The sequence below is a fragment of the Thunnus thynnus genome, chromosome 16, assembly GCF_963924715.1.
Source record: "Thunnus thynnus chromosome 16, fThuThy2.1, whole genome shotgun sequence".
Lineage (NCBI taxonomy): Eukaryota > Metazoa > Chordata > Actinopteri > Scombriformes > Scombridae > Thunnus > Thunnus thynnus.
In genome coordinates this window covers 29,314,552-29,340,786 of record NC_089532.1, presented here as the reverse complement: position 1 = coordinate 29,340,786, position 26,235 = coordinate 29,314,552, and the positions used below count along the sequence as shown (strand labels likewise).

At 41.6% G+C, this 26,235-nt stretch overlaps 2 protein-coding genes across 2 annotated transcripts; one reads left to right on the top strand and one right to left on the bottom strand.

Moving 5' to 3' along the window:
- Window positions 1–5,726: 5,726 nt before the first annotated feature.
- On the bottom strand, window positions 5,727–12,084 carry lrit3b (leucine-rich repeat, immunoglobulin-like and transmembrane domains 3b). Its single transcript, XM_067613878.1, has 6 exons — window positions 11,092–12,084; window positions 10,037–10,411; window positions 9,164–9,249; window positions 7,908–8,201; window positions 7,752–7,811; window positions 5,727–7,337 (listed from the first exon to the last, which is right to left on the bottom strand). Exons 1-6 carry the CDS (start codon window positions 11,199–11,201, stop codon window positions 7,027–7,029), a joined length of 1,236 nt encoding a protein of 411 aa, XP_067469979.1. The 5' UTR covers window positions 11,202–12,084; the 3' UTR covers window positions 5,727–7,026.
- Window positions 12,085–16,805: 4,721 nt separating this feature from the next.
- fam241a (family with sequence similarity 241 member A) lies at window positions 16,806–24,981 on the top strand. Its single transcript, XM_067613880.1, has 2 exons — window positions 16,806–17,081; window positions 21,383–24,981. Exons 1-2 carry the CDS (start codon window positions 16,929–16,931, stop codon window positions 21,680–21,682), a joined length of 453 nt encoding a protein of 150 aa, XP_067469981.1. The 5' UTR covers window positions 16,806–16,928; the 3' UTR covers window positions 21,683–24,981.
- Window positions 24,982–26,235: the final 1,254 nt, after the last annotated feature.

Genomic DNA, 26,235 nt, shown 5'->3' with positions numbered 1-26,235 from the left:
CGGCGGAAGAGTGTCTTGATTTTGACAAAGTAAAATCTGCCGTGCTTACGAGCTGGTGCCTGAAGCGTACCGTCAAAGGTTTCGTAGGTTGAAAAAGCAAGGACATCAAACTTATGTTGAATTTGCTCGCGAGAAAGAGGCTCTTTTTGACCGCTGGTGTATATCTAATGACGTTAGTGATTTTGCGCAGCTTAAACGGTTAGTGCTGATGGAGGACTTCAGAAACTGTTTCCCGGAGAGGGTGTCAACATATTTGAATGAACATAAAGTTTGTGATGTGTTTAAAGCTGCTGTTTTGGTTGATGACTATGTCTTCACTCAGAAGGCCATTTTTGTGGATCGCCCTTTCAGTTACGTTAATAAGTCTTTTGAAAGCCTGAATGGTAATGGGAAGAATGGTGCTAAAAGTTTGGCTTTGTCTCAGAGTGGCGGAGGTTCTGGTCCCCCAGAGCTTGATGTTAAGGTTGACAGGGAGGATGTAAAGGATAATGTAATGTGCACCTATTGTTAGAAAAAGGGGCATGTTGTGGCAAGCTGCCCTGTGTTGCAAAAACGAAATGTAAAACCAGTAGCCTTAGTAAACAAGTTTGATAAAGACTTGAACGAACCTGGGATGTCTGAAATGTCCAGTGGGCTGTCGGACTTTGTTCCTTTTGTGATGGATGGTGTTGTCTCGTTGCCTGGCAACAATCTTAAAGTTCCGGTGAAGATGCTGCGGGACACGGCTGCCTCCCAGTCCCTCATTCTGGAGGGTGTTTTTCCACTTGGCAATGAGTCTGCTGTCCGGTGTTGGGTCTGGGCATGGAGAACATAGGCGTGCCGTTGCATAAAATCCTGGTTGAGTCAGACTTGGTGTCCGGTGAAGTAGCTGTGGGAGTGCGCCCTGGTTTCCCGATTCAGGGAGTTGCCTTTCTAATGGGGAATGATTTGGCTGGCGAAAAGTGCTTGTTACGCCTGAAGTGACGCCAGTCCCTGTTAGGCAGTCTCCAGATGAGCTTGCTCAGAAGTTTCTCAGAGTTTTTGCAGCTTGTGCTGTTACTCGATCTATGGGTAAAAAGGATGATGAGGAGGTTGATTTGAGTGACAGTTTTCTCTGTGATACTGGTGATAGTAGCTCCTGTCCTCCAGACGCTGCTGAGAGTGGCACCATGTGTGTTAAAAACTTACCTGAGGTTGAAAACTTGTCCCTGTCTCGTGAGCAGTTAATTGTTGAACAAAGAAATGATGCTATCTTGTCCCCTCTATTTGAAGCTGCGGCAGTTGGAGATAAAGTTGAGTCTTTGTCAACAGGTTATTTTGTGAAGGATGGCCTGCTCATGCGTAAGTGGACATTAATGAATGCCACTGCTGCAGATGACTGGAGAGTTGTGACTCGGATTGTTATTCCAGGTCCATATCGGGCAGAAATCTTGAATCTGGCACATGACAATCCTCTTGCTGGTCATTTGGGGGTCCGGAAAACTTACAACCGCATTTTGCGGCACTTCTTTTGGCCTGGGCTAAAGAGGGATGTTGCACGTTATTGTAAGTCTTGTCACATATGTCAGGTGGCTGAGAAGCCAAACCAGACCATTCCTCCTGCTCCACTGTATCCAATTCCTGTGATGTGTGTGTGTGTGAACCATTTGAACGTGTCTTGGTTGACTGCGTGGGCCCACTTCCACGGACAAAATCTGGTAATAAGTTTTTGTTGACGGTGATGTGTGCGTCCACTCGATTTCCAGAGGTGTTTCCTTTGCGTAAAAGGCTCTGACTAAGTTCTTTTCATTGTTTGGTCTACCAAAAGTTGTGCAGACAGACCAGAGTTCAAACTTTATGTCGCGGGTGTTTGCTCAGGTGCTGAAGCAGCGCAAGATTAAACACTGCTATTCCAGCGCGTACCATCCTGAGAGTCAGGGCGCACTTGAGCGCTTTCACCAGACATTAGAAACTATGTAGCGAACTTATTGCCTGGAGTTTGAAAAGGACTTGGATGCGGGGGTTCACATGCAAATGTTTGCTATCTGGGAGGTGGTTCAGGAATCTCTTGGGTTTAGTCCATCAGAGCTAGTCTTCTCTCATACTGTACGTGGTCCCTTGAAGCTCTTGAAGGACCAGTGGCTGGGGGAAGGAACAGAGCAGAACTTGCTGGATTTTGTCAGTAAGTTCAGGTTCAAGCTACGACGTGCTTGTGAGATAGCCAGAGATAATCTCTGGGCAGCGCAGGCTAGGATGAAGGGCTGGTATGATAAGCACGCTAAAAGCAGAGAATTCCTGCCTGGTAAAGTTTTGGTGTTGCTGCCGCTTCCTGGGTCTAGCTTGCAGGCTAGCTATAGTGGTCCTTACCTGATCCAGGAAAAAAACTAGTGATAGAGACTATAGTAGCCACTTCTGATCAGCGGCGTAGAGCTCATCTGTCACATTATGTTGAAAGCTTACTGTGATAGGGAGAATGTACAGCTGGGGATGGAGTCCAGTTCTGGTTCAGGTGGCGCTGCTGTGACCTCTGCAGCGCTGTCCAGTGCTGAAGTCACTGCACCATGTGTTTAGTCTTGTTGCGCTGTCCAGTGCTGACGTGAGTGATGGAGTTCTGTCTGTAGTTCTGACCCAGGGAAATTTGTCAAACTCTGAGGTCTTGCAAAATCTCCCTGCTCATTTGTGTCATCTGCAGTGCTAGGATTTGATTGAGTTAATTGAGTCTAACAAAACACTGTTCCCTCTCAGACACACCCGTTGACTCACGATATTGATGCGGGTGACTCACAGCCCATTAAGCAGCGTCCTTATCGTGTAAACCCAGACAAACGCCGCCGTCTTAAGAAGCAGGTGGTCCAGTATGATATTGCTGAGCCCAGCTGTAGTGCGTGGAGCTCCTCGTGCTTGCTTGCTGATAAAGCTAATGGTGAAGATCGCGTCTGTACCAATTTTCGAAAGGTGAATGGTGTAACAAAACCAGACTGTTATCCTCTTCTGAGGATAGAAGATTGTGTAGATCGTGTCGGGGGAGCCAGGTTTGTTACCGAGTTAGATCTACTAAAAGGATACTGGCAAGTTCCGTTGACTGAGCGTGCGAAAGATCTCAGCATTTGTTACACCTGATGAATTTCTTCAATACACCGTCATGGCCTTTGGCATGCGTAATGCGCCGGCCTCCTTTCAGCGTTTGAATGTCGTTCTCGCTGGGTTGTCTTTCTGTGAGGCATATCTCGATGATTTGGTTGTGTGTTCTGAGTCGTGAGATGAACATCTGGAACATCTGCGTACAGTGTTTTGCCGTCTGAAGGAGGCGGTTTTGACTGTGTACCTGTCTAAATGTGCGTTCGGGCAGGCCACAGTGATTTATCTTGGAAAGGTGGTGGGGGGAGGTCAGGTTCGTCCTGTTCAGGCGAAGGTGTGTAGAGTGTATTTTGGCGTTTCCTGTTCCAACCACTCGAACTGAGCTTCGCCGCTATTTAGCTATGGTTGGCTATTACAGAGGATTCTGCCTCGTCCTTAACTGTCCTGCTTAGTCCAAAAGTGAACTTTAAGCGGTCTGATGCCTCCCAGTCCGCTTTTGAACAGACCAAAAGTCTCCTGTTAAATGCACCCGTCCTCGCTGCACCGCGCTTTGATCAGTCAGCTGTGGATGCGAGTGACACCGGCGTGGGCGCTGTTCTCTTACAGGATGGTTCTGATGGGGTAGAGCATCCGATTTCTTGTTTTTCCAGAAAACTTTGATTTCCATCAGAAATGGTATTCAACCATTGAAAAAGAAGCCTTGGCGCTTATTATCATGGCTCTGGAACATTTCGAGGTTTATGTCGGCTCGTCTAGCGCTCCCGTAGGCCTACTTGTGTATACGGATCATAATCCTCTCGGTTTTTTTTTTTTTTTTCTTTTTTGCATAGGATGCGAAATAAGAATGGGCGTCTGAGCTGGAGTTTGCGACGACAGGCCTTCAATGTGGAAGTCAGACATATCCGTGGCAGGGATAATGTTCTGGCTGACGCATTGTCGCGTCTGGAATCAGCAGGTTCCTGAACAGTGAATCCTGACCAGACTGTACACTTTTGGTTTGTTAACTTTCCCCGCGGGATGCACTGTCCAGTAACATGTACAGCCTTATGACTGACCCTTTGTTTGTGCTCTCTCCCAGGTGGCCCTGAGTAGATGATTGAGGGGGGAGGGCCTATAAAGGGGGAAGGAATGTGACTTGGACTCTCTTCCATTTTCCCAGCCTGAGCAGCTGTGGTTTGGTTCTTGTGTTTGTTCTGTTATGTTGCAGTTTTGCCTTTGTTAGTTCATTGGTTTGGGTTGGTGATTCTGGTAGTCCTAGCTTTATTTCTGTTAGGTTTAGTTATGTGGATTCAGGTTAGAGAGGAGAGCGCTTTTTGTTCATTTTAGTTGGCTCACCAGCTTTTGTTATTTGGTTGTTTTTGTTAATTTGTTTTAATCTTTCTAGAAAATCCTGACTCCTATTTATGTTGGCCCTGCTGTGGGCAAGCTGGTTTTTAGAGGGTCGTAACAGTCAGTATGAACAGGAAGAATGATTACAGCAAGAAAAACAGATTTCAGTGTTTATTTGGGCTCCTGACAGTAGTTTTTAATAATATTCACTCTGAATCCAACATTGTAACTTCAACTTCTTGTCTGTTGATTATAGTTGGTCAAACAGAAACTGCTGTCCCTCAATAGTTCCAGCATGTCGTAACCACAAACTGACATTGTTACATTTCTGTTTTCCATTTGGACTAAAACAACATACGTTTAGTGAGCTTCAGAGGCATTGGTAGATGTATTTTTGAATTTTGGGCAGAGCCAGGCTAGCTATTTCGCCCTGCTTCCAGTCTTTGTGCTAAGCTAGGCTAACCACATCCTGTTCTGTACTTAAAACAGATATGAAATTGATATCCATCTTGTCATCTAACTCTGAGAGAAAGTGAGCAATTTCCAAAAAAATGATCTATTTCTTAAAAGTGTGAACTCACCTCAGAGGTACAGCTGCAGCAGGCAGACCTGTTTTTTTTTGTTTGTTTGTTTTTTGTTTTTTTCTGAAAATTGCCAACTTTTCCACTCTGACTTAGAGAGGCAGTGATGTCATGTCTGTGCTTTAAATCAAATCAGTTTATAAACTGAATTAGGGCCATGGCTTATTAATGTCCCTGTATGTGTACAGCAGACAAATGGACTGCTGAGGACACTGCACCAAACCACCTGGCCCTTGATAGTCATGTCTGCAGTCTCTGCACTAAGTTAAGCTTGTTTCATGAACAGTCTCTTGGTGCTGTTTAATGGACAGGTTGCTGGCTTCAATATGCACTAACCTCCCAGCATGCACTGGGTGCTTTATAGCTAAGCAAGAAGTGGATAGTCTGATGCCAACTATCCCCTCCAGGTTAGGACTGTGTCCATGTGAGGTTGTTCATGTCATACTGTATTCATTTGTCTTCATTTTATGCAACATGTAGTTCTGTTAAATGTTCCTCCAACACTGTATTTCACCAGTTCATTCTGCTACCGGGTTATGGGTAATTTCTAACTGGCACCTGTTGGTGTAAGTGATCTCACCAGTAGTGTACAGTACAAGCAGTCACTTATTTGACCTCAGTCCTAGTTTGCACTTTTGGAGGAGGGATTGGCCTGTGTGATTCACACAGGGATTCCTACCACATATTTTTCCATTGTGTAAGTAGGGGTGTATGTAGGGCAAGTCCTGAACAGCTGGAACTAGTTTTCCTCATACATAATGTATTTTTGGTCTTGAACAGCGGAACACAAGCATTATGTGAAAAACATACATAAATAGAGCTTGTGAAGAACAAACACACAGGACTAACATCTGTATTTGGGAGGCCCCAAATACAGATGTTAGACTGATCAGTGATTTTTTTTTTTTTTTTTTTTTTTTTTTTTTTTTTTTGTCAAGATGCTTTTCATAAATTGTGTGTTTTGTATTTTATCATTTGGAGTGTTGTTGTTTGGTGTATGTGTTTTAATGAACTGCCAAAGACAATTTTCCTTTTTTGTGGACAATAAAGTTGTATTGTATCAGGGCAAAGATTTTCTACTGAAAGCATGATGAGACTGTTACACAAAGTAAATCAAATAGAACCACAAGACAATAGCCAGCCGATGGCCACTGACACACATGAAAGTAAAGGCTAATAATCTCATGTCACAGGAGGACTGTCCCTTTCAAATTCTCAAGAGTTCTTTCAAAACCTGGAGATTATCTATTGGTGCCATCTACTGGACATGTCACATTGTCAAAGAAGATTTCTAATTGTTGATCATAATTGGCTTTCTCTTAATCTCTTGCTCTTCCTCTGTTATTATCTGTTTGATTTGCTGTTATCTGTTGTTGCACCTACCTGCAAGTCATGTCATTGACCTGTAGCTTTCTCCTTGTGGATGAGACAGGAAGAGATGTATTTGTGTCAGATGTGAATCAGAATGCTCTTGGTGCTAACTAAAATGTTTATTTGCTCAATGTTAGATGTGAAATAAAGAGCCAGTTATTTTTCTCAGATTTTGCAACCCGCTAGAAAATTAAAAGATTGCTCTAAGAAAGAAGAAAAATCTAAATTTGCAGCCCACATATAACACTGAGTTCTAAATATTTGAAACACTGTGAAATTGTCCTTCAGGCTGGATTTGTGACTCATGTTGTAAACTCCAAGTTTCAAAAACCCCTTTGAGAGAACTTTCAGGTCACACCAACAGACACATGACACATCCACTTTTCTGTGTATCACACATTTTATTTTTGCAAACAAGTTGGATGTCTCATCAACATACAGTGTGTTATTTTGAAGTGCAGAATGAACCCAACAAGGGCTGAAACACTAAAACTACAAAAGTCAATTAAGTTTTATTTTTCCTTGTTGAAGTAACTGACACCGACCAACTTCACTGTATCTCATACAAGTGTTTCTGACATCCGAGTGGTTGAGCTGTCTGACCGCTCAGATGAGTCTTGATCTGTCTTGAATCTGTCTCATTTGCATCTTAATGTACTTGTCTATGGGGAAGACTTTAGACACAAGATCAGAAGCTGTCTGGGTGTTGTTATGTAATTGGGGTAGGTGGTATAATGTTTTGGAGTATCTGATTCTCCTTCATTGAGGGGGTGGGGATGGCAGCTAGAGTCTGGTTTGGCTTTCTGTATTTTGATGATGACTTGGGTGGTGTCTTCTGGGACTTCTTTTTTGGGAGTCGGGATAGTCTTGTGAGTCCCACCACCTTCAGCTTAATTGGAGCTTCAGATATTCCTGCCATGTTCCGTGCCTGGCAGCGATATTCACCAGCATCCTTGTAGGATAACCCGTTCAGGCTGATTATTGACCAGCGAACTCCTACTCGAGGAGATTCCTGCATGACTAGAACAGAAGAAGTTGCACAATGTCAACTCTCAGCACACAGTGTTTCCCCTCAAAGTATTCTAGCATGGTGACCTGCTACAGAATCACAAGACACACTAGCATTTATAATTTACAAATATAAAAAATATATTTATATCATTTTCTCAAACTACAGTTCATTTGGATGGAATTGTTCACTTTAGCTACCAGTAGTGTTGTATTTACATTTATCTGAAGTCATTTGGAGTCTGAGGTATACAATCTTTCCTAGCAAAAAATATTAAAATGGCACTTCACTGATTTCACATGTCAGGTTCAGTTTGCCTTTTATAGTTAGTGCTACTGAGCCTATGAAAACCGTTGTAATGTGAATGAATACTGTATGGTATAAACATATTTAAAACTTTAATGAGACAAAGAAGTACAACTTACAACTTTCCAAATTCCTGGGTAGCTGTTCAGAGTTGTCAAGGATGTTCTTTTGGCAGCAATCTGTACAGAGTACCAGATCACAACCACATGACTCAACTGAGACTCAAAATGTTTGTAAAACCAATTCATCACCTGAGAGGGACCTGGAATTCTCACCAGCATTGGCTGAGGTTTTGATCCAGGTCAGAGTTGGTGTTGGATAGCCAGTGGCGTCACAGCGGAGGATTACGTTGCTGCCCAGTGGAGAGATGACTCTGGTGGCTGCAGGCTGGACAGAGGGCCTCATACAGCGGGACAGCTGGACCTGGGTCAGCAGCATCCCTGACTGACCCAAAGACCTGCTGCATGTCAGCAGCTGGTCCATGAGAACCACAGGACTCCCCAGGGACATGGAGAGTGACATCACCATGGAGATCTGGCAGTCACACAACCAGGGGTTGTCATGGAGACCTGGGTATCCAGGAAAATTGGGCTTGTTTTCATCATTGAAATGTTTGCTGTAGGTCACAAACTGGGTGGAGAAATGGTGTGGATGTAATGACAGGTTTGTGTAATTTAATTCAGTATTGTTGTCACTACAGACAGTTTCTGCCAAATATATTTTCACAGTGAAAATAACAGTGATGGTAACAATGACAGTGATGTCTATTCACAATCCATGTGAGGCATTTGCTTCTTTGACAATTCTGAAGTATTTAGCACCAAGTTGGATATATGAGAGCTTAAAAAAATTATATGTTTTCTTGTATGGAAGTCCCATTTAACACTGCTGAGAGCTCCTTCTCTAGGCAGGTGGTGACAAATACTGTAGCAAAAACTAACATTCTCACTTCAAAGACTGTAAATGATTGAACTTATTCTGCATTTCAACACTATCCAGAGGAGTGAGAAAAGAGTGGACCACAAAGATAACTAAATTGTGTGGGCTCATACTTTTTTTTTTTAAATCAGCATTTTACAAAACTTTTGAACTCTGACAAATTTTCCACTTATGAGCTCACAATACTACTAGTGTTCATGAGGACGTTTCCAAAGAGGATGGTAAATTACAAGTTCATTTAATGGTGCTTACTCAATGATGTTAACAACTTTTTTTGTTCCTCCTCAAAATGAAATGACACTGAAACGGAGAGAAGAAAATGACTCGTGGAGTCGTGTCCATTTCTGTCAAAAGGTTGAACTCACAGGTTCCATTTAGTGATTTGCATATGCTATAAACAATATAAACATTACTGTAAATCAACTAACTGTGTGAGCAACTCTTCAACATCATGAATATTGACCTGGATCTTCTATTGAAAGATATTTACACATTCACTCTTCTTCATGGCTTTGCTGATCTAAACCAAGTAAGCATATTGTTGATAGGAGTAGAACGTCATGTCTCTCTATTCATCCAAAACATACTGTACCCAAAATTCTTCTTTGTACTGGTCCTCCCTGTTGACCAGGGAGAGGAAACCAAAGGTCCAACAGCTCAGCAGGCAATATAGTCAGCCTAAAGAGAAAAACAGAGGCACTTACAACACCACATACAGCTCCTACCCATTGATCAAAGGCATAAAACAGACCAACAACCCATCTCACAGACACCCATAACTCCATTCATCATCCCTCCTCAACACCCCCCCCCCCCACCCCCACACACACACACACACACAGCTATACCACAGCAAGGACTAACCCATTCAATTTTCAACAACACAATATACAAACCATGATATCAAGTCATCACATTCAGATACATATACAGAGACCCTCCTCCCCCACAGTAGACACAGCCCTGTCTATACACCCGACCTTCTGAAACCCCACAACATCATTCACCTAGCTGTAATAAGCATATTCAGCCAGAGGAGAGGAGAGGAAAGGAGAGGAGAGGAGGGGAGAGGAAAGGAAAGGGAAGAGGAGAGGAGGAAAAAGAAAGGAGTGGGGAGAGGGGAGGAGAGGAGAAGAGAGGAGAGGAGTGGGGAGAGGATGGGAGAGTGGTGGAGAGGAGAGGAAGAGAGGAGTGAGAAGAGGAGAGGGTAGGACAGGAAAGGACAGGGAAGTTAAGAGAAGAGGAGACAAAGAAAGGAGTGGGGAGAGGAGAGGACAAGAGGAGAGAGGAGGAGAGGAGGGGAAAGAAGTGGAAGAGAGGAGTGGGGAGAGGATAGTAGAGTAGTGGAGAGGAGAAGAATAGAGGAGTGAGGAGAGGGGAGGAGAGGAGGAGGAGACAGGAGAGAAGTTGAACATGTCTGTTGAATACCTCTGAGGTTACATGGTTCTTTAGCAGTTGGACACACCTGTTGCTGGACAGGTCGAGGTAGGTGATGTTGGGGAGAAAGAGTGCAGCGTGGGCAGGAAGGCTGGACAGACGGTTGTTGTGGAGGCCCAGAGTCTGAAGGCGGGGCATGTCCCTCAGCCCCTCCCAGGGGAAGGCTGTCAGGAGGTTTCCATCCAGACGCAGCTCTCGCAGGGCCTTCAGGTTCACAAAGCTGCTGGGGTGGATTGATGTGATGGAGTTGTAGGTCAGCCACAAGAAGCGCAGCTCTGACAGGTTGTAGAAGGCTGCTCGGGGCACCCTGGAGATTAGGGTCTTCTCCAGGCGCAGCTTGACTGTGTCAGCTGGGACATTAATGGGAACAGCTGAGATTCCAGGGTCACTGCACTGCACCAACCTGACAAGTTAAACACAAACCTGTAAGGGTTAAGGTTTGGACAGATAAATATCACTGACTGTATATAAATATGGAGGTTATGACAGCTCCCCAAAAGTGAAGCCAAAACATCTGGATTGCCCCCAGATGGCTGCTGCAGTATAAGTCATAAGTCCCGCCCCCTCCATGTTAGTGGATGGGACATGAGCCAGTCTAAAAAATTTTTCCTAAAGATGGTTTCTATCATTTTAAGTAGTTCTTATCATGCTGATGGTTGTCCAGGTCACATTTACTATTTAATAACTTATCCTGATTTATAATAACCAATCACTGAAAAATGTATAGCATTTCTGGTGGCACCCTGCAGCCTCCACAGGGGAAGACATGTATATCAAAATGTGCAGTCATTAATGGAATCTTATTGCTTTTGGATAATGTCTCCTCTTCCAAAGAATATGATGTATGTATTACACCCTCAATTTGCAATATAGAATGCTATCCAGTGACAGAATTTACATAGATTTGATTACAATATTTATTGCATTAGCACTACTGTGTTGTGTTACTTCTTTAATATGATAATTCTTAAAATATAATAGGCTGTAATGAGTTACATTCAAGCAGAAATTAATTGCGCACAGAGAGAGAGAGAGAGAGCGAGAGAGAGAGAGCTAAAGTGTATTAAGTCAACCTCACTCAACCTGAGCTCTGCTATTCCAGTGTTCCCATAAGTGCAGGCACATAAAGCTGGACAGGAGTGGACCACCGACAGAGAGGACTGCAAGATGTGAAGAAGGACCAGCAGATACATCCTTCAGACAAATCCCGTATTCACACAGGCCCTTTGTATCTCCATATTCCCAGTCATGTCCAGTCTGAGGCTGTGTCCACAGTGCAGAGTGAAACTGAATCCCAGATTAGCTGGGATTACACTGCTTACAAGCGGCATGTAATCCCACGCCTCACTGTCAGAAGAACAAGTCACAACATCAGGGCCGTTGGGACCTTGAGGACAATTTGACCCCACCACTCCACTCTGTAGAGTATTTCATAAACAGCATTATACATCACACAACAGTGTAAGGCATCAGTGTATAATCCTAAAATGGGACTGTTAATTATGCTATTATTAACAGAAGGGGTGTAACGGTACACAGAATTCATGATTAGGTACGATTTTGGTACACCAAGGAAGAAAAAGAAAGTTAGAAAATGACATATTGGTCCTTTAATTTGTGAAACGTAAACATCCATGGCTAATTGGCCAACTATTACTGACAGTTTAGTCGCTGCAGTGGAAAAGGAAAACAAGCTTTCTGTTTCTTGCAAGGAGTCAGGACACCTGCTGACAGCTGTTTTATGCTGATTTATTAATTATTATTAATAATTACTGTATATAAAGTAGTGTAAACTAGCTCCACCTCTAGCAGCTACAACAGGAACATGCTGCTCTAACACTGATGCTTCACTATTAATAATCTAATGATGTCATATAATCATAATTGGTCAATTGGTCAGAGGGACTAAACCACTACTTTTACTGCAATACTTTAATTAACGTTACATTTTTCTCTCTCAGAACTCGTTCTTACAACATGCTGTCTGAATGCGTCAGAAATCAGATGTGTTTATCGTTGCTCTGTACGGCTTCACTCAAAGGTGGAGTGAAAAGCCAACCGTCACAGAGGGGGGGGGGGGGGGGGGGGTAACGGCGCATATTTTAATAATAATGTTTCACTCGGTCAGTGTTACGGGTCTCTCGATTATCACTTTGATGGCTGCAACACATGGTAACCTGACTACCCTTGGCTAAACCGGCTAACATAGCACGCCACAGCCATGGATGTATACAGAAAACGTGTTCTCTTTATACATCCATGGCTCCAGCTATGTGGTGCATTGTCAAAACGTTCCGGGTGGAACTCGCATTGTAGAACTATTGTTCCGCACTACGGACTAAATGGGTATGAAACTATTTTGACAGTAATTGTTTGGGTCACAGAGCGTATTCTTCATATGACTGCATGCACCGAACCATAACGTCCGTACCGTGACGGTTCGGCAAGAACACACGTAACGTTACACCCCTAATTAACAGTGTTATTATAGTAAGTGATGCTGAAAACTAACACTAGTGTTTCCATGAGGAATGTATTGTTTAGATTCTTTACCCCTGAAAACTTGGGCTTCAAATCTCAAAGTATTTCTCTATAGAGTTTAACATTCAAAAGCTACTCTGCTTTATCAGGACTGTGTGGGAGTGGTTTGATCAGGTTTGATTGACAGTGAGCACATGATTGACAGGACCCCATCACCCACGGTAAAAAGCTAAAAACACACTTTGTGGGTCTTTTATTGAAGTAAAGGTAACAGCACCACAGTGTAAGAATCATTACTAGAAAAAATCCATTCGAAATTTGACTTATAAGTAAAAGTACTCTTTATGCAGAAATATGGCTGTATTGATTGTCACAGTACTTTATGTTGTATTGGCCAATTCTTAATACTAGTGCATTTATGTGTAAAGACCATTCTCATACTATTGAGCAGTGTAATATCTAGGTCATCATCTGTTTTCTGTGTAAAACATGAATCAGCATAGTAATGAGTAGGGAGTGAAAATTACATTATTTTCCTCTGATAGGTACTGGAGTAGAATTTTAAGTATCAAAAAGTGGAAACTGTCAAGTAATGTGCATTGTAAGTACCTCAAATCTGTAAAACTGTACAATACTTAAGTAAATGTAGTTTGTTACATTACAATATTACTGAACAAAGGAGCAAGGTGTGTCAGGTCTTTAAATATCCAAACTGTTGTAGAGTTTAGGTCCACATAAAGTTCTAAGCAAATAATCATCAATTCCAGCCATGTCATACCTTCCTCTTTCTCTCTGTCTCACGTTTCCTGTCACAACAGCATCAGAAGAATAATTAGTCCTTTCAGCAAAGTATTCTTGATACAATATGAGTGCAGAATGATATGTGTCATGGCTCAGCCATCAGGAAGTGAACAAACAATAGCTGTAGCCCTGTCCAGGCACTGCATCCTCTGAAGGATGTGGCAACAAAGGTGGGTCCTCTAGAGGACCCTGAAGACCAGGCTGGCCCTGCTTCAAGGAAGTTCTGCTCAAATGGTCAACACACTGGCAAATACCAGTGGTAAACTCAGGAAAGTTCCATGGTACCTGAGTTTGCACTGTTTAAAGAATAACAATAACAGACAGCTGTTAAATGATTTTTATGTTATTTTGGGGCTTTTGTCAGTGGATCCATTCACAGTTATAATTAATAATAAAGACACTGTGTGAGAAAAAAAAAGTCTGTTCTTGTATTTGTATTTTACATACACGCTTGAGAATTCTGCTTCTGCTGCCTTGCCAGAAAAACAAATTAGAATACAGGGGCAGAAATGGTCTCTGGTTTAGAAAGTAACCCCTTGATGGGGATTAAGTTAAAGCCTAAAACTCTTCTATTTCACAGGCGTTATAAAACTGTGTGCAATAATCACAGAAATTACACAGTGATTATGATCATCGACTTTACTGTCAACAATTAACACTGGAGTGAATTCCATGAAATTAGATGTATGTAGTTTAATAAAGATTCTGTGTTATATTTGATCACATTTGTGTGCTGCACCCCTCTTTTAAATAGACAAGACCAGTATAGACATGTTTCTCTGAACTGTTCCATATTTGTGTGGCATGCATAATGTGACACACTTGTCCAGATTAGATTACCGGGTTTACCGGGGCTCAAGCCCCGGGTCCAACGACGTGAAATGGCCCAAGGGATTAAAAGACTCCTGCCTCGTTTGTACGTTTTGTCCGTTTGTGGTGTCTCGATTTAGAGCGAAGTGAGACGTCACCTCGTGTTTAGTATCTCTGCTGCTCCTAAGCGGAAACCGAAAGTGCAACTGTTGCACTTTACACTTTTAGTTTCACTCTTTTTAATCTTTCTGCCGTCTCTTTATATTTCTAATAAGGTTGTTTGACCCTCTGAACGTCAGTTCGCGGCAGTTACTGTTATTCAGAGTTTCTATCGGCGTGTAACGCCGCAGCGGGAAGTTAAAGCGGTTAGCTGAGGTTAGCATGCCGGCCCGTGTGTCGGTTTAATCAGTGACCGTGTTATCTGGTGATTTTCAGGCGAACGTGTCGTGATGACAGCAGCTGTTGAAAACACAAACAGAACATGTCGGTGTCTTCCCAAAAGTCTTAAATGATCGTATGTTCAACACAGTATATATTCGGCTGATCCTTTTTGTATTACATTGTGTAAATTAAATGATGTCGCCAACAAGAAGCATTCACATTTTCTCGCGTAGTTTTCTGAAATCAGTAGTTTTAAATAGCTTGCTTGAGATGAAACGCTGAATCTCATTGCAGTATTTACAGTCATAGTCACAAGTTAAACAGACGGTAGGCTGGTCAATCCCAGTGAATAATGACCACACTCTATACTTTTAGTGTGTGCACAATGACAAAGCAGGTTAATTGGTTGAATATGGGCCACTTTGCAATTGAGGATAACGGTATTAAATCACAAGATAGAGTATAGCGGCACTGCCAGTTTATAGGCTTCGGTTTGTTTCCCACATTTTAAGAAACGTTACGACGTGAATGCTTCTTGCTGAGCACAATTTGACTCACACAAATGGTTGGCGTAGATAAACATTGATTGACTGAATCAAGTAAAATTGATAAGGCTTTTAGGGGCCAGCGATTGTCACTACGAGCAACCACAACTCATTCAGCTGAATCTTGCCAGTGAACACACACACTCACTCACACAGGCGCTGGTTACACCGAAACACCTTTCGCGGTGTGACCGAGTTATCACGTGGCTCTGAACTGAACGTGTCGTGGTTGTCGTGGTGACGCTTCCTCCAAATAGTATTCGTCTAGTCTTTTTGTATTACGTTATGTAAATTGGATGGTGTCGCCAACAAGAGCACTTGCATTTCCTCGCTTATTTTTCTGAAATTAATCTTTTTAAATAGCTTGCTTGAGATGAAACGCTGAATCTCATGGCAGTATCCACACTGTTGCTCACAAGTTCAACAGACGTTCGGCTGGTCAAAGTCAATTGATTATATGAATATAATATCCACAATTCCGATTCAGGATAACGGTATAAAATTACAAGATAGACTAAAGCTGCACTGCCAGTTTACATTTTACGTTTCTTTCCCACATTATAAGAAACCTTACGAGGTGAATGCTTCTTGTTGAGCACAGTTTAACTTCTGTAAATGGTTAGTGTAGATAATAAACACATCTATTGATTCAAGTTAAATGATAAGGCTTTTAGGAGCCGGGTGCCGTTACTACTAGCAGCCACGACGCATTCAGCTGAAAGTTGCCAACGAAACACCTGTCAACTGTCAAACATTATATTAAAACGGAATCATGCTTGACTTGACATCGATGTTATTGGAAGGTGACGTTGTTAGTGCCCTGGACTTTCCCCCCGAGTGTGTGTGTGTGTGTGTGTGTGTGTGTGTGTGTGTGTGTGTGTGTGTGTGTGTAAGCGCACATATGCGTGCATTATGTGTGAGAGAGATGGCCAACGGTGGGCCGGTCTGTAACTTTTGGTGACGCAGTTTCTGTATCTGTTTTGTATTTGGTGCTGCGCAGTGTTGTGTCGTTGTGTGGCACTCCTGCTATCTGGTCGCGGGGGAACGCGCAACTGAAGATAGTCGCTGTAAAACGACAATCAAACGTACCGATAATCATAATCATTTATAAAGTGAGTAGATTTCAAAAGGGACGAACTGACTCATGTTTTTGAGACACAATTTACTTCGAATAATAACCTACACAAATCAATATCATTCTCATTCCACGTCACATTCTGTTTAAAATCCAGATATAATTAGAATAAAATATATTCATATTTTGTATATTTATAATATTTATTTTCTGTCTCTATAGTTCTATATTTTATGAATTCTCTATATAGGGTATTTTTTTGCAGGCACTTTGTACCCCCTTTGTGATCCACGGCCTATCTCTATAATTTTGCGTTTTGATATATTGTTTTATTGGACAGTTTTTGTCATAGAATGATCCAAATAGTTTTAGAAATGTTTCATAGGCTTTGTCAATATCTTCTTCATCATATAGGCTACTCCTTTCCATTTTTGTGTTAATGATTCATGTCTAAATGCTCACCTGTATTTTAATTTACTGGCATAATTGTCCTTCCCATAATCACAGTCATAAGTCACAAAAACTGGCAAATGGTCACTGATGTGCATCCCTTGCTATCTCCAACAAGGAAAATGTCACGTCCTGCTCTGAGTGTAGTGTACATTTGCAAGTAGTGCTGCTGTAATTACCACCCAGGCCTGCAGGTGGTGCACGTTGACATGTATAGACTATATAGAAAAGTGCTGGCTATGCGGCTTTGCTCCAATTGGATGATGATGTTGCGTTCTCGTGAACCTGTCGCGAACGCGCCTCACAGGGCGTACGATCACCTCACTCTTTCGTATGGTTTGATTCCTGAAAGTTAATGTCAGTGGACTCGCTGTAAAATGTCCGCTGTAACGCCGCCTGTGCAGGACCAGTATGTTTTCCATCGACGTGATTTTGAAGAGCCGTCGTTTGAAAACCAGAGCAGATGTCACACTCCTCCTCAGCCCGTCCTCGGCGCGCGGCAGATCGCACCACACCAGCAGCGACACCGGGTAAAGTACATGAGCAAGCTAGCTGTAGCCGCTTAACGTCAGATGATTTCATGCTAACCCGGTCGTCCTGACATTGGACCCTTGCTGACCAAGAGTCAACGGTGGTGCTACTAAGCTTACAGCGAGACCCTGTGCTAGTGAGAGAACGAGTCCGTGTTCGTTAAGGTCACTTTACTGCGACTCTACAGTTATCAATCTGACTTCTAACCCTGAGTGACAGCGGAGCGGTCTGTGCCAAACTCCACTTAAACATGTGATAATGAATGTGTCTTTTTAAGTCAGGCGATACTTAACTTACCTTGTAGAACATGACTTATGAACTAAAATGAATCAACAACATTAAGTACTCAATTCGGGATATACTTGAGCCCGATAGATAATTAGCTACATATATAATAACGTTAGGTTGTATGAGCTGCCTCGTGTATTGTAACATGTAACGTCAAACTTGTCATGTCCTACTAGTTTGGGTGTGTGTGTGTGTGTACCTAACGTTTCGGCTGGGCAGCACAGCAAGTATAAATGTAGTTTGGTGACACGTTATCTTCTCAAAGAAAAAAAAACATCATGTGACAAGGCGAGGTTTAATCTTGAGTTCAGTTTAACAGACTGGGTAGGTAGCTACTATCAGCGGGTCTAATTACAACAGGGCTTCAGACTGTAAACACCAAACTATATTGAAGTCTTGGTGCAGTTTAGTTATTTTACAAGTAAACTTGAATAAAAAGGGTTGTCATTATATTAGCATTGCGCTAGTTGTTTTCGAATCCAACATCATTTTTAGTTCAGACTGGTGGCAGCGCTACGTTGTAATTAAAGGCATTGCTATAGCTTCAAACCAACAAGTGAATCCACATTCTCAACCCACAACCTCTATTCGACATGATGCTGTAATTTCTATCAGTGTGTAGTAGGGATGGGGATTGTTAGGATGCTGTTGATACCAGTATCAATACTGACTCTGTTTATCGATACCCATACTTATCGATAATCTTATTGATACTACTCTCCATAAAAGACATGACATGAAAAGATGTGAAAAGATTCAACAGTTGTTTTATTATTAAATTGCTTGCTGAGTTTCCTGTTTATATAATAAAGGACAAAGCTGTGGCTGCTGCTTGACGTTGCTGTTTATAACGGATGCTAACTGTGACCTAAGCTAATAACCACAGACTTATTTTTAACGATAACAAGTGTTACCTTGATTTGATGCTGCACTGTTTCAGATTTATAGAGCTGTATTTGGAAGTGTTTCATGAGGTTGCTGGTGTAACTTCCTTTACATGCAACTACCTTTTTACATATTTTGTGTTTAGCTGCATTTTTTTTATTAAATTTAGTCAAGTGAGCAGACACACTTTCAAACGTTTTGCTCTGTCAGCCAAGACTGGAATTCACAGAATGTAAACACACAGTCACACAAGTTCATCTGCAGCTTGGTCATCATTAGGAGGCGGTTAGGAATTTGAAAATGGCAGCTATGATACTGATAGCAGCACCATTTATCCAGGAGCTTATCAGTATTTCAGTACTGATCAGTCAGGAACTGTTACCAACTTAGTATCGGTTCTCGCTACCCGTCCCTAGTGTGTAGTCACAGTCTTTGATGTGTGTGTCAGTTATTCACTGTGGTAAAGCCTTGCTGGGATGAAGGTTTTAAGGTTTGCCTGCAAGATTTTCGTTTTGAATGGGTGTGCAGCGAGTGGTGTGCTGCTGTCTAGAAGTCAGCTTGTTTTCCTGCCTGTGGTGATTTCTGTACGGACTGTAAGCTTTGTTCAGAAAGGCAGCAGGTGAAATGTATTAGAGCGACATGATGGGGTGTGTCTCATATCTCTCTCTTGTTCAGTGGTCAGGGAATTGTTCTAATCATCCTCTCATTATGCTACTGGTTCAGTTACATTAGGAAACAGATGGGCCAGTGGTAACACAGCTCTGAGGAGTTTCATGATAATGACATCTCATCATCAACATGTCTGCCCAGAGCGGTGTTGCCAGATGGACATAACGTTGCCAAATCAAAGCTTAAAACCTGCCCAGTTGTCTTAATGTAGCCCAATTCTTGAAAGGCTTTTTTCACATATATATGGGTTCCATCACCTCTGGTTTCTGCCCAAATGGTACAAAAAGCAGCCTGAATTATCACAACCTGACCAAAACGATTTCTACCTACCCAATCAGATGAGAAGTAGTCTGAACGCTGTTCAATCTAGCAACACTGGCTCAGAGTGAGGCAGGCTGTAGTGCCAGCAAATGAAAGAATGTACTGTACAAGCTCATAATGAGGTGACTCGTACTATTTTAACTGTTGGAAGAAACACACTGAACAAGCTGCTTCCAGTTAGTGAGCTCTCTGCTTCTTCCATTGCACTCTGGGAACTGTTGAGAGACATAATGCTGTAATGAGGAAGTGACTGTAATTACTGTCGTCTGATTGGTACTGTTCATGTCAGTATGTAAGCTCTAATTACAGCTGGGAACTGTGTATTGTCTTAAAGCTCACTCATACGTTAGACTTGGCTCTAAAATATGAAAACAGTCTGAAAGAGCTCGTCATTGTTCATGCTGTCTTGCTGTGTAGCTGCACACTACAGCTGTAATGCTGTTATTACAGTCTTGGGTAGTAGGAGTGGTAGTTGTAATTGCTGTCTTGACTTGTGTGATGATGTGAAAGCTTACAAGTTATAATTGTAGAGGAAAAGTAGTGAGTGTGACTCTCTGTGTTATACTGTTTTGTAGAAAGCATGACTGGCTCCCTTTCTGCTGAACTTTACTTGAACCCCTGATAGTATAAATGAACTGTCTTTCTTAATACAATACCTGATCTGTTTACCACATTTATGTGCTAAATGACGGAAGGTTGAAATATATCCTAGCCTGCACATTGACCTTTTTTTATCAGTCTGAGACAAGAGTGTGTCTTCATTTGGGAAATGCCTTAATTAATCATTAATGTCTATCCCTTCATTGAATGCAACTATTGACTCTTTGTTCTTATGCATATATAAACCCTGGTGAGGATGCACTTGGGTTCCATTCCTCAGCAGTCGCTGACTGTCACTTTGTTGGTTTCAGTCCTTTTGTGCAAAAGATAAATAAATATTAAATAAACAAATTTCTCTTTGTCAGTCAACAGACAACTTCCACAATAATCACAGTCACCTTTGGATCATGGATGTGACATGAACTAAAATCAGACTGATATTGGAGTTTTGATGCCAACAGCTTTGAGTGTTTAAGAAATCCAATCTTTTTTTCATGAACACATAACATGAACAGACATTTTTAAATGAATCTTTGCTAGCAGCATGTCTGTAAATATGTCATCAGCCTCTGCTGCACTTTGTGTTCATTGCCAACTAGCAAATGTTAGGAAAACATGCAAAACTAAGAACATGGGAAACATAACTGCCAAATATGAGCTTGTTAGCATTGTCATGGTGAGTATGCAGATGTTAGCATTTAGCTCAAAGCACCACTGTGCCTGAGTACAGACTCTGTTAGCATGGCTGTAGACTCTTAGTCTAACTTCAACTTCTTTCTGGTGGACATACAAAGGACATAGTTTTTCAAAATCACCTAAAACATAAAGTATTTTTGCATTTCTCTACAGATATCTCTTCTATATCTGCCAGTATATTGGTTCAGAGAATGTATTAGTCTGATTATAAGCAGCAGGACTTGAATGAAGTGTGTGGAATGAGTTAATGCTGTCAGGACCTAGTGCACTGAGTGACAGAGTTTATATTTATACAGTTGTGTCTATCCTATAATATCTCTGTGTATTAATAATACTCATTATTCATAATTCTGGTCAATGTTGCATATTGTTCGTTTACTGCTAAATGAGGTTTTGCCTGAATATAATGTAGTACCTCTATTCCTCACATATTTCATTTGCTGCATTATCCAAAAAGATTCATCTCCATCTGGTTATTATTTATTATATATTACAACATTTTTAATGTTGTATATCACAATAAATACTGTTATATAGTACATTGTGTGGTAGAGGACTTTATCCACATCAACTACTTCTAATTACAGTTTGATAAAATTGTATTAATTATCCATTAAACAGTACATTACATTAAAATTGTATTCATATGATAATTTTGTCATGATACAGTTGTATGTAGAAACAATAGTTCATGGTTGTTAGTTGAACAAAGCCATTAATTATGATTTCATAAACAGAAACTGTTTTCCAACCACTCCATAAAGCCATCCCATATACGAAAGTGAGTCCAATGACGGTGTGTGTGTCTGTGTGTATAACCTGTCCTGTTTGGCCTCCACAGGGTGACACCATCAGGACCCGACCACGGCCTCCCAGCAACCCCGGCAGCAGGTGGCCACACATGGATGACCCCACTACCAGGGAGCCTCAGACGGATGACTGTGAGCGGATGGGGACTCTGTTTGGGATGATCAACAAGTGTCTGCGGGGGATGGGCTTCAGCCAGATGTACTTTGGGGACAAGATAGTGGAGCCAGTGGTGATCGTCTTCTTCTGGCTGCTCCTCTGGTTCCTGGGCATCCAGGCACTCGGACTGGTGGGAACTCTGTGCATCATCATCATCTACATCCAGAAGGAATGATGAGCTGCTGATCAGAGCAGAGCCTGCGGTTCTCTTTGGTTAATGCTCACACACACGCAGGACTCATTTCACACTGACGGAGGTTTGGGTCTGTGCTGCTCTGGTGATGGTGCCGATGGACACGGCAGGTTTATGTGGATGTTATCGAGCGTTTTCGTTCAGAGCAAATCCAAGTGGTGTGTAGCTTCCCCTGCCTCAGTGGCAGGAGTGCTGCTCTCCTCATGACTTAATGGTGTTGATCAGCTGATTTTAAAGGAACATGACATGTGAGAAGTGTCTGGTCTCTGTGTGAGTCAGAGGCTAACAGAGAGAGGAAGCTCGGGAGTGCCAGCTCGCAGGAAACAGAACTGTGTGTTTGGCTTAAAAAGATAAGAGATCTGTACCATGCAAGATGTTCATGTGGTGTGCAAACCCAGCAGTAATATCACTCCAATAATCAATCATAAGAAACAGTGTCTGAATGTATGATGGCAAACAGTACGTTATGCTCTTGTGAAGGCTTTTTGCTGTAAAACTTTTATTCTGTGATAGATGCGAGGGAGTTGGATGATAAATGAGGAAGTGTAATTATTGTTATTGCTCCAATAATAGAATTTCATCTGATGATTGCGTCTGACAATACAGAGCCTCTTTACAATCTGCTGTGCAGAGAATTGCCACCTGCAGAACCTGGTTCTGAATGAGGATCACTTCTAAATAATGTTTTCTCCTCTGCTCTCTGTCTGTCAGTGGCTGTATTTTCCTGAGAATGTGACACAAATACACAGCAGATACCACAGAGGAAATAATAAAATGAAGAATGGTTACAATTTACCTTAATCAACATCAGCTGTTCTCGTTAGTATGAGTGACAGCAGTAAGAGAGACAGAACTAGCAGAATAGAAACGTCTTTGTGCTAATATTGAACCATAATGCACAAGCTAAAACCAAACACTGACTAAGTAGCTGTTTTATCCTAATTAGCCATGTATCTTAAAATGTGATGAATTCTTCTTACAGACCCAAGGAAGGTTGAATTGAGGGTAACTGGACTTGGTTGTAGATACTTGAAGACAAGGGGATTCTTCAGTTCTGACTGACTGGCCCAGAGTCCTAGGTATTTAACCTCTGTGGGGTCGTTATAAAGGTCATTGATACCACTTGGTTTGTTAGTGCTCCTGGCTGTAACCACAGTCAGTCATTAAGAGTTGTTGGAGTCACCTGAGGCCCAGTGTAAACAACAGTTGTTGGAGTTGTCACATAGCCAAATGTGAATGCTTGTTAAATCTCCTTGGAAGGGATGAAAGGACAGTATTGTAAGTGGGAGGATGTGGTAGACCTCCTCCCCTGTTGAGAGATGGTTTCTCTACTTTGACGTAAATGGCCTCCTTCACTCCTCTATCAAACTATTTGTCCTCCCTATCCAAAATATGTATGCTGTTGTCCTCGAAAGAATGTCCCTCATCTTTCAGGTGCTGTTGCAGACATCCAAGAAAGTCCAGGAAGGTTACGTCACAACGCGTTCACTCATTGGCAATAAAAAACAATTAATACGTGTGAATTGCTTCACAATTCTACGTATAAAGCCTTTAATCGTTGTTTACTTTCCCCAATGTACAAGTCATGTGCATTCCTCAGGGCAGTGGACTGCATACACTAGATTGCTCTTCTTGTGTTAGGGTGTGCAGTCTTTCAGGTGGACCAGTATCTGTCTTAGTGTGTTGCTGGATTTGAAAAACACAGGGATGCAATGTTTCTTAAAAATCATTCTGAGTTTCTGCGATACTCCAGACATGTATGGAATAACTATGTTGTTGTGTTTATTCTTCTTTTCTTCACCACCTGCAGTGTTGTCGTTCTTCTGGATCTTGTGGCTGTTTTCACAAAGGTCCAGTTGTGATATCCACAAATTTTAAGTGCATCCTTCAGGTGTTTGTGCTCCCTCTCTTAGGCCTGGGCATCAGCTCGGTGGTGCAAGGTTCTGATAACTCCTAGCTTAAACTCCAGTGGGTGGTGAGAGTCAAAAACTACTGTATTGGTCTGTGTGTGGGTTTCCTGTATACTCCAGTGTGGAGGCTCCTGTCCTCTTCTATGTGTGCGACACAACATCCAGGAGCACTTACAAACCAAGTGGTATCAGTGACCTTGATAACAACCCCACAGAAGTGAAATACCTGGGACTGACTCCCCACCAGTCAGTTAGAACTGAAGAAGCCCTTTGGATGAGAGGCAAAATATTTTCAAGTATCTACAACCAAGTCCAGTGGCCCTCAATTCAACCCTCCTTGGATAACCATGACCTAGATGATGCAGAATCTTCACAGACAATTCTTCTAGACTTTGAAATCAACCTCCTCCCTCTACCAGATAAGAGAGATCAACTGTGATATTCCACATTAGTCATATCTTAAGCCATCAGACTGTTTTAGTTGAGTTCAATGTACACTAAATGCCTCTTTATAATCATCATATCTAATCAAACACAACATCTTCTTTTTATATATCTTCTTCAGTTCAGCTGTTGTTAGTCTAACACAAACACATCAATCCAAAGCTGAATGTTCTCACTTCAGACAGATGAAGATGAGGCCAATCCTTTTCCTCTCCATCAGCTGCATGTGCAACTTATCTGTGTCAGCCATTCACATTCACTGGCAACGTTTTGCTCCAGCGCAGGAAGTACTGTGGTGTTTGATGAGGTGACTTTATAATATTTAACCAAGACCACAATCTTTTCCAAACCGTAACCAATGGCACAGATTTCCTAAACATAATTAACCATAAATCTGTTCATCTACTGTTGTTGCCAAGAGTGAAACCTATACTGGGCTGCATGAAGTTTCCATTCAAATTTATGAATCTAATGCAAAATGCGTTAGATAAAGGAATGAAATTTAAAAAAAAATGATTTTAGCAAAATGTCTCAATGTGTTTTGAGTCACAAACGGTCTGGGAGCATCTAAAAGGTGGATTTTAGTTTGATTTGAACTTTCAGTGCTCTGGTGGTCTCAGGTAGTTTTAAAGTTCAACATATTTTATTCTTTTCTGTTGTATTTTCTGCTGACAGATTCAAACGTGATTGTAGAGGAAATGATGCACAGATTTTGAAGTTTACTACTGATTGTTACATTTTTCCAGGGGAAACATCATTACTGATGCACAGTATGGTCATCACTGACTTACTGTAGCTATGCTGCATCTGTCCTTGTTCAATTATTTTGAATATACATTATTGTTTATGAGGCATTTGCACTGAGAGTTTTATGCATAACAAAATAAATATTGAATCTACATGTATAACAATGTTTATCATTAAAAGCGAGCCTTCCTAAAAAAATGTGTTTTGGCTGTGACTGAGTTCTTTAGCATCTTTTGGCAAGTCTGAATGAACATGTATGTGTCAGCATCATACACTTGAAATGATTTGTTCTGGGAGAGTCATGTGATCTATGATCAGATCATTTGTCACATTGTCACACCACTGTGCTCCGTTATCAAACTTTGGACGATCAACTGCATGTTTTATTGTCAGTATGTAATTAAAGAATAATTCAGGGCTTTTTAGAACTTCGGTCTTGTTTACATGGTTTTGGCCATGATATCTATCAGTAACAACAAAACTACCCACCAAATGAATTATTCAGATCTGGGAACACAGCAATATCACTAAAAACAACTGGCTGTATTTCAGTCAATTTCGATCTCTTTACAGCACTGAAACTGCCTTAATTAGGGAAACAAATGATCAAGTGCGAACAGCTGATGTTGGTGATTGTACAACTATAATTCTACTTGATCTTAACTCAGCTTTCGATACTGTCCATCATGGATCGCCTTGACAGAAGGATTGTCCTCAGGGATACTGCTTTAGATCATACTTGTCAAACAGAGCTTTCTCACTTGTTGGTGATGCCTCCTCTTCACTGGCCCCTCTGACATGTAGTGTTCCCCAAGGCTCAATCCTTGGCCTCCTGTTGTTCTCTATATAATGCTCCCACTAGTACATATTTGCAAACATATTTCTTATCATTTGTATGCAGATGACACTCAGATCTATGTCGCATTAAAAACTGTGAAGAATGCAGCCTAATCACCCAATGTCTTTATCAGGAATCAAGTGCTGAACATCCCAAAACTTACTCCAGCTAAATAAAAATCAATAAAATATATCAATAAATAATTGTATTAGCCACATCTTCTCTACTGAACAGTCTTGCCTCCTTGTTTACTTGCAGCCCAAAACCTGGGTGTAGTGTTAGATATGAACTCTCCTTTGACAAACAAGTCACAGAAGTTGTCAAGTCACACTTCCTCCAACTGACAAGTCTTTCAGAAAAGGTCTTTGCTCTCTTGCACTAACCTTGTGAAGATCATACATGTGTTAATGACATTGTGTCTAGATTACCAGTAGTCATTCTATTCAGGGTTGAGCCAAAAACAATCTCACAAAATGCAGCTGCATGGCTTCTAACAAATACTAGAAGACAAGATTATTTCATTCCTGTTTTAGCCTCTCTTCACTGCTTACATGTCACTTTTAGAATTGATTTTAGAAATTTTACTGATCACATTT